General features: G+C 37.2%; 2 protein-coding genes across 2 annotated transcripts in view; both read left to right on the forward strand.

Annotated features, from left to right (window-relative positions):
- Positions 1–607: 607 nt before the first annotated feature.
- On the forward strand, positions 608–7,668 carry LOC107742462 (5-hydroxytryptamine receptor 2A-like). The gene is made up of 3 exons (XM_016555427.1): positions 608–1,039; positions 1,399–1,599; positions 7,038–7,668. Exons 1-3 carry the CDS (start codon positions 742–744, stop codon positions 7,655–7,657), a joined length of 1,119 nt encoding a protein of 372 aa, XP_016410913.1. The 5' UTR covers positions 608–741; the 3' UTR covers positions 7,658–7,668.
- A 489-nt stretch (positions 7,669–8,157) lies between these two features.
- Positions 8,158–8,970, forward strand: part of LOC107742444 (5-hydroxytryptamine receptor 2A-like) — a 4,374-nt gene continuing 3,561 nt past the window's right edge. Inside the window, exon 1 of the mRNA XM_016555411.1 lies at positions 8,158–8,164. Coding sequence (XP_016410897.1) covers positions 8,158–8,164 — 7 coding nt within the window. The remainder of the gene's footprint in view (positions 8,165–8,970) is intronic.

An 8,970-nucleotide genomic window follows, 5' to 3' on the forward strand; every position in this document is an offset into this window, starting at 1 on the left:
CGAATCCATTCAGTCGATCTCCGGGTCTGGTGGTAGCACTTTTAGCTTAGCTTAGCATAGATCATTGAATCTGATTAGACCGTTAGCATCTCGCTCAAAAATGACCAAAGAGTTTCTATATTTTTCCTATTTAAAACTTGACTCTTCTGTAGTCACATCGTGTACCAAGACCGACGGAAAATGAAAAGTTGCGATTTTCTAGGCCGATATGGTACTCTCATTGCGGTGTAATAATCAAGGAACTTGATTTCAGGCGCTGCATAATATCATTGCGCCTGCTGCACCCACGGTACGGCAGCAAAGTTCCTTGATTATTACGCCGGAAGATAAATTAATACTTATTAATCAGAAATAAGTATAAACTGATGTTTATATTTTGTTGTATTAGTGTTTTTTTGGTGAGGTTTCATCAATTTCAGCGCTTATACAACTTGCATTGGTGTATAGAAGTAATGAGAGTATAGTTCCTAGCCATATCGGCCTAGAAAATCGCTTTTCATTTTCCGTCGGTCTTAGTATACAATGTAACTACAGAAGAGTCAAGTTTTAAATATCTCTGTCTGTCTGTCTGTCTGTCTAACCAGTATTTCCGTCTGTTTTAGGTGTAGGACACACAACCACAAGAGTAAGCAGTTCTAACAAAGACGGCCTGAAGTCAGTTGACACCTGAGACTGATTGCACAGAATCAACACTGACAGTTGCTGAGAGCCCTATCAGACTTCAGTTTTACTTCTACCACAATGGCCTTATTGAACGTTACTCTTCCCTGGAATGTCTCTTTGGACCTCAACCACAGCTATTTCAAATCCAACCTCCCAGAATTAGAGGACACACAACCTACGGGGAAGAACTGGCCAGCCCTTTTCATTCTGGCCATTATATTTTTTACTGTTGCGGGGAATATACTGGTAATTATGGCCGTGTCCATCGAGAGCAAACTGCACAATGCCACCAACTACTTTCTGTGCTCACTGGCCGTGGCAGACATGCTGGTGGGATTCCTAGTTATGCCAGCCTCACTAATTAGTATTCTTTACAGTAAGTACTATCCTTTTTTTTTTTTTAAAGGAAACAAACCTACCTGTACATGAATTTACATTTCAGGTGCACACTTGAAAATGAAAATGGATGAGTCTCACAAAAGCTGTCAAGAAATGTCTGAAAAATTCTCATTCTCATAACAGTAATAGTTTTCTTACGGTTATAAAAATAAATCATAAAGAAAAATCTTGATTGTCATTGGATGGGCTTAAATGTCTTTATGCAATATATATATATATATATGTGTGTGTGTGTGTGTGTTACCACGGTTTGTTAAAAGGACCAGACACTCAGCTCTACTTCTATCAGTCTGTGCCTGTGTCTCTGAAACATCTCCTCTTGTTGTCTGTTTCCAGATCACTCCTGGCCTCTCCCTGAACTGCTGTGTCCCATGTGGATCTTCCTTGATGTGCTTTTCTCCACAGCCTCCATCATGCACCTGTGCGCCATCTCTCTGGACCGCTATATAGGCATCCGTAATCCAATCAAATACAGCCGCGGCAACACACTTCGCAAGACCATGATCAAAATCATTTCTGTCTGGACCATTTCTATAGGTGAGAATTAAGCATCCAATTCAGAGTTACAGAAGATAACATTGTGGTTAATGACCCAAGTCAACACATTTCAGAACACAGGCCTTCACCAGGCTTAAAAGAAAACAAGAATAAAGCCTTAAAGGAACACTCCACTATTTTTGAAAATAGGCTCATTTTCCAACTCCCCTAGAGTTAAACAGTTGAGTTTTACAGTTTTCGAATCCATTCAGCCGATCTCCGGGTCTGGCGGTAGCACTTTTAGCTTAGCTTAGCATAGATCATTGAATCTGATTAGACCGTTAGCATCTCGCTCAAAAATGACCAAAGAGTTTCGATATTTTTCCTATTTAAAACTTGACTCTTCTGTAGTTACATCGTGTACTAAGACCGACGGAAAATGAAAAGTTGCGATTTTCTAGGCTGATATGGCTAGGAACTATACTCTAATTCCGGCGTAATAATCAAGGAACTTTGCTGCCGTACCATGGGTGCAGCAGGCGCAATGATATTACGCAGCGCATGAAAATAGTCCCAGCTAGGTAACTTCCAATAAACCTATCAGGTGCTGCGTAATATCATGCGTAATATCAAGTTTTAAATAGGAAAAATATCGAAACTCTTTGGTCATTTTTGAGCGAGATGCTAACGGTCTAATCAGATTCAATGATCTATGCTAAGCTACAGCTAAAAGTGCTACCGCCAGACCCGGAGATCGGCTGAATGGATTCGAAAACGGTAAAACTCAACTGTTTAACTCTAGGGGAGTTGGAAAATTAGTGTTCCTTTAATACCACAGATGAAGTCAATCTTTAATTGAAATGGCAAGAATGATTGTTTGAATGAATGAACCCACATTTAATTTGTCGTTGTCTGGATAAAAAAAAAAAATTTAAATAAAAATAAAAAATAGTGCCACAGTTTTCAACCTTCCAAAATTAAACTGGGAAAGGAAAAAAGTATTTTAGCATTGAAAAATGACACGCTTCACTTTTAATCACAGAATCCAGACATTTTCGAAACTTGGAAGGATCTTTTTGGAAACTTTCAGAAAATTTTCGGAATTTTCGGAAAGTTTACAGGAATTTTCTGCCCCTATGTAACCCTACCAAAAAAAACCACAAACTCGACAGAATTTTCATTTTTGGGTGAACTGTCCCTTTAAACCTCATTATTTATAGCTTTATATTAATATATTATAGCATTATATGTTATAAAGCTATAATATTTTATATATTATAGCTTTATATACCTCATTATTTATAGCTATTTATTATTTATAACCTCATTATTTATAACTATTAATTGTTTATTTAAAATGTCGTGTAGATACCATTTCTGATATAATATGATCTTACCATTGGTTACAATTAAAATTTAGATTTTCCTTTTAATGACTTAAAATAAAGACATTTAATCAATTCCAATTTATTCATTATCCGAAGTGACTAAACAAGTGTGAAATACAGAAATACTGCTTCTTCCATTTGCCTGATGAAAAACAGACGCCATTATGAACACATTTCCAAGAGTGATGTTTCATCAGTCTCTTTACAACTCCCTTTCGCTCTCATTACAATTTGTGCTGCACTTTTACGTTCATAAATGAAAATATATTCTGTAACAAAAAGCAATCGAAGTTGCCATGCTGCATTGAACGTGTTTTACAAGTTGTAAATAAAACAAAAATTATTGGACTATGATTTACAAGAAAAATACAATCTCAGTCTTTCTACTTAAAAAATTCACATTTAGTTCAGTGTGTTATTTGCCATTTATTTGTAAAGTTTCTACACCATTTTTTCCCCCCAGTGTACAGGTGATTAATGTTTTTTTCATAACTTTTCAGATTGCTAAATTGGGATCAGTTTACAAACCTCTGCACACAAATTGTTGTAATGAGGGAATGGTTTACAAATCAATTTATAAACAGAGTACAGATTAGTAGTTGCTATAATTTTTTATAGTATTGTGACCCTACAGGTCGTGGTATTGATCTTGCTCGACCCTGCTCTAGACTTATAGCTGAAAACATCAGCAGCTTCTGAATCTGAAAAACATTGCTCGATTAGGTTGCAGGATGTTGCAGCTGTTCCTCCACTCGTTTAGCATGATGAGCAATAATGTGAGCAGTCAGGCAAGTGCTCTGACCCTGTTTCTGTGTGCTTCCCGGGGCATCACAGACTCTGCTTGATGTCTTAGAGAGTACACAGCACTAACAGGAACTGACAGGAGAAGCGACTACTGCTGCATCAGGCCCTCCGTCACAGTCAGCATTCCAACCCTATTATGTATTTAGCATTTCTGATGCATACAGCTTGATCTTTCTGCACAGCTCTTCTTATGGTTTTGTACTTAACACCCACCAACCCTATAGGCATTTCTTTTTATAAATATTTTGTAGTTAAATAAGTTGCAATATTGCACCATGTTAGTGACATGTGACCATCTATGTCTCATAATGTCTCACTTTTCTCTAAGGCTAATTTTGAAGCAGCCATGCATTTACCTAATCCAGAAGAAGGATCTGCTGTTCTTGGTCAAGAGTTTTCATCATCTTAGGATGTGTTATAATGAGTAGCGAACCAATGCTAGAATTTGTTGTTCTTAATGTTTAAGCTGAGTGTTTGTTGCAGGCGGCTGTTTTCAGTCTGCACACAGATGAGTGCAAAAAAGTGTGCTATAGAAATGTTCATTTCAATTATTTTTTGCCCATTTCTCTTTTGACCTGAAATGAGCAAATGCTCTAGCACTGATCTCTGACTCTTAAAAATAAAGGTTAGTTTTGTTTTGTTTTTTACATCAATACCAATACAATAGAAGAACATTTCAGTGAACAATTCCTTAAAGAACCTTTTTTTCTTAACTTGAAGAACAGGAATATTTTGTATAATGAAGGGTCCCATGGATGTTTAAGTTTCTTCATGGAACCACAGATGCCAATAAAGAACCTTTGTTTGTTTTTTAGAGTGATTTTACGCAATGAAAATTAAAATGTATTTATGCTTAACCTAATTATATAATAAGGTCACAACCAGCAAACAACAAAGTCAAGCCCATGCATGTGACCTCATCTTGTAGTATCTCTATACTGCCAAGTTAAAGCTGCTTTGTAAGATTTCTGCACCAGTTGTAACAGTTTTACTGTCACATTTGTTCCCAGTAGTTCTTTGCATGTTATAGCTATACCAATCATTAGGGGGCGCTCTGTATTCTGAGTTGCTCATTTGCCTAAAAGGGGGTAAAGAAGTAGCATTAGGCAGGAAGTAGTGTGCTAAGCACATGGAATGTCTTCACCTTTGCTGTCCTTTGTTGGTGCCCTGATTTGAGGAACAATTTGTTCTTGCTCTCAAATGTAAGTAAGGCATTGTTTTGTATGTATGTAGAGTTTGTAAATATGCTTTCTGTTAGGGGTTAATACTAAACACGTGTTGATTGTATGTTTGTTTAAATGCAGAGGGTTCTTGTATGAGAGAGGAAACAGCACAGATATAAACAGGACCTAGACAAAAAGGGGCTAATTGTCTTCATCCAAACATCTACTCATCTTATTCTATGATCAACAAACGGATGAATTGTTTGCTGGTTCCGATTCTTCCTTGCTTCATTTAAGGACTGCTGGTCTCATATTTTCCACTTTAAAGACTGATTTCACTGTGACAAAATGCTACTTATGGTCATATCTATGAACTGATGGACTTGGTGGACTTAATTGATGTTTCCTCAACTCTGGAAGACTCTATATGCTAATGTTTGGACTTGTTGATATGAATGTGTGGCTCACAGTATGTCTTTAATACACATGGCTCACTGAAATGAATCAGTCTCTGTGGTCCCTCAATCTTTATGTAGCATCAAAAAGTTAGGTGTTACACAGTAATGGAAGATTTGAAAAACAGAATTGCTAAATTTATTATTATTGCCATTGTTCAACAAAATATCTAGTTCTGCAATGACCTCAGACACTTGGCTGTTGTCTTGTTTTTGCCAGTCATGCAAATACTTTTATGCCTCGCACTAAAATTCTGTCATTGTATCTTTTCATTTCAGATCTGGCTTGCGTTCTACCTGTGCCCTTGGTTTGGTATTACATAGTAAACTTATGCTTTGAACACAAGTCCCTGGATTGCACAGTGAAACAAACGGCATTCTTTTTCTATATTAAAAAAAAAAGTTTTTAAAAACGTCTAGATTTATTCAGGCAGTTTTAAATTGATCAGTTAGACCCACACTCTAAAAAATGCTGAGTTAAATATAACCCAGCGCTGGGTTAAAAAGGGACAAACCCAGCTATTGGGTTGTTTTGACCCAGCGGTTGGGTTCAAAACATCCCAACCACTGCAAATATATTTTTTTTAATTTTCACTCAGTACTTTGTCTGATCTTTTACACACAAGTCTGTATAAACACACTTTGATATATGTGACCCCGGACCACAAAACCAGTCATAAGGGTCAATTTTTTAAAATTTGAACGCTGAACTCTGAATCAATTGGGTTGTTTTGACCCAGCTATTGGGTTGTTTTGACCCAGAGGTTGAGTTGTTTTGACCCAGCTATTGGGTTGTTTTGACCCAGCTATTGGGTTGTTTTGACCCAGCTATTGGGTTGTTTTGACCCAGCTATTGGGTTGTTTTGACCCAGCTATTGGGTTGTTTTGACCCAGCTATTGGGTTGTTTTGACCCAGCTATTGGGTTGTTTTGACCCAGCTATTGGGTTGTTTTGACCCAGCTATTGGGATGTTTTGACCCAGCGGTTGGGATGTTTTGACCCAGCGGTTGGGATGTTTTGATCCAGCGGTTGGGTTGTTTTGACCCACTGGTTGGGATGTTTTGAACCCAACCGCTGGGTCAAAACAACCCAATAGCTGGATCAAAACAACCCAATAGCTGGATCAAAACAACCCAATAGCTGGATCAAAACAACCCAATAGCTGGATCAAAACAACCCAATAGCTGGGTCAAAACAACCCAATAGCTGGGTTTGTCCCTTTTTAACCCAGTGCTGGGTTATATTTAACCCAGCATTTTTTAGAGTGCACTAACAAATTGACCAAAAAATAATATAGCATAATTTAATATTTTTGCTAACTGTGAGGGAAAATGACATTGATAAACCAAGAATAAATTTTTAAGCTTTATTTAACATTTTGAAATCAGCAGTTTTATAATGAAACTCACTTACATGGTTATGTGTTATAAATCAATAACAGACCATTATATGTATTAAATTGTATCTGTCAGCTTTGACTTTTTTCAGTGGGTCAGGCTTTCAGTGGGTTTACTCTTCACACATGAAATCACGACAGTCTCCACTTTCATTTAGTTTAAAATTCTGCATAAAATACTTCAAATTCCCTCCAAACTAAATTTCGGTCACTAATGTAACCGGTGGGATGCGATGGATTAAAACATGCTTTCTGAGCTGATCCTTCATTCTTCTTGCTTTGTTTCTTCCAGTGTTGTCGCTGCCCATTCCAGTACTGGGTTTCCAGGACAAGCAGAAGGTGTTTGTGAACGGCACCTGCACCCTGAACGAGCCTCGGTTCGTCCTTGTTGGCTCATCCGTGGCCTTCTTCGTTCCTCTGGTCATCATGGTGGTCTGCTATTACCTCACTCTCCGTGATCTCCAGAGGCACAGCGCTTCCTTCCCGCAAGAGAGCAAGAGCCACTCCAAACGTTCTTCTGTGCAGACAAGTGACACGAGTCTGCTTAACAGTAAGTCCTCCACTAACAAGTCTGCACAAGGTCCACGAGGCCAAGGCAGACGAGGCATGATTCAAGCTTTGAACAATGAGCAACGAGCCTCCAAAGTCTTGGGGATTGTGTTTTTTCTCTTCCTGGTCATGTGGTGTCCGTTCTTCATCACCAATGTGCTGATCGCCGTCTGTCAGGACAACTGCAGCGAGCATCTCTATAACCTCATTCACTTTTTTGTCTGGGTGGGATATATCTCCTCTGGAGTGAATCCTCTGATCTACACCCTTTTCAACGAGATTTATCGACAAGCCTTCGCTCGCTATCTACGATGTAAATATCATGAAGACGTGCCGCAGAAGAAGGCCCAGGCCATCCGATAATATTCACACAGTTACAGCATAATGGTTCAAACCGATTAATCGACTAGTCGAGTGCTTAATTCACTAGTTGACCATCTAGACCTAGCCTATCTACATATTTCTAATATGAGGCTGCCAAACTTACTTTCCCTTTAATGACTAAGAAAAATTGACCTGATGGATTGTTTGTTGTGAGTTACAATTTATTGTCCTTGTGTTACTGGATTTTACAAATGATTCCACAGAAGCATTACTTTATTTTGCAATGTGGAAGTAAGCTACTATTTGTGTGAAGTTTGAGCAGCAGAGCTGGGTAGTAACTGATTACATGTAATCTGGATTATGTAATCAAATTCCAAGAATCAAGAACTCGTAATTAAGAGTATATTACATAATGCTCGTAATTAGATTACAGTTACTTTTTAATGGATTACATGATTACATGTTATTCACACAATCATTCATAAATTATTGATTCTTTCTAATTCTTCCTTTTTCCTTAGCTTTAACTATATTCACAAATGTTGTGTAAATAACTTTGAATGTATTTCAATAATTAAAAACACTTGGCATGTTTACTGTTCAATGCCACTTAATGGTAACATTGACATGCAGGTAAACAAATTACATATTTCTGTTTTTTAGTGTTCAAGTGTTTAAATAATTTGACATTTTTATGATTTAATTAGTAATTAGCTCCAACCAGCTCCAACTCACACCTGCTTGGAAGTATCTAGTGACCCTGAAGACTAAGATTAATTAGCTGGATCAGGTGTGTTTGATTAGAGCTGGAGCTAAACTGTGCAGAGCTGTGGCCCTCCAGGAATTGAGTTTGAGACCAATGGTTTAATGCTTAATGTTTATATCAAAAAATGAAATGTATTTTCTTTCTCTTTGCTTTTTTATATCAAATATATTTTTTATATTTTTAAAGTAATCCAAAAGTAATCTAAAAAGTAGTCAGATTACCTACAATATGTAATCTAGATTACAGTTTTTATCATGTAATTTGCTTTACAAACCAATGTGTTCATGACTACGATAATAAATTAAACGTAGCTTATATAACAATAAATACCAGTTTGCAATGCCGAGCAGCATATCGGACTGTTGTTGTACAGCTAAAGCGGATGAGACCGGAAGCCTTGCACATTTAAAGCAGCACTATGTAACTTTTGGCGCTCTAGCGGTTAAGGACTGTGTAATTTTTTTCTGTAAAACAAATGTTAAATGTGTTCAGAAAAGTTATCATCGTTTTAGTGACACTGACATAAATTATAAACCAAGTATGAAAAATGTCCAGAGTTTTCATGTTATTAGATTTTTAACAAAAA

This window comes from Sinocyclocheilus rhinocerous, unplaced genomic scaffold, assembly GCF_001515625.1.
Source record: "Sinocyclocheilus rhinocerous isolate Xijiao unplaced genomic scaffold, SAMN03320098_v1.1 scaffold1427, whole genome shotgun sequence".
NCBI lineage: Eukaryota > Metazoa > Chordata > Actinopteri > Cypriniformes > Cyprinidae > Sinocyclocheilus > Sinocyclocheilus rhinocerous.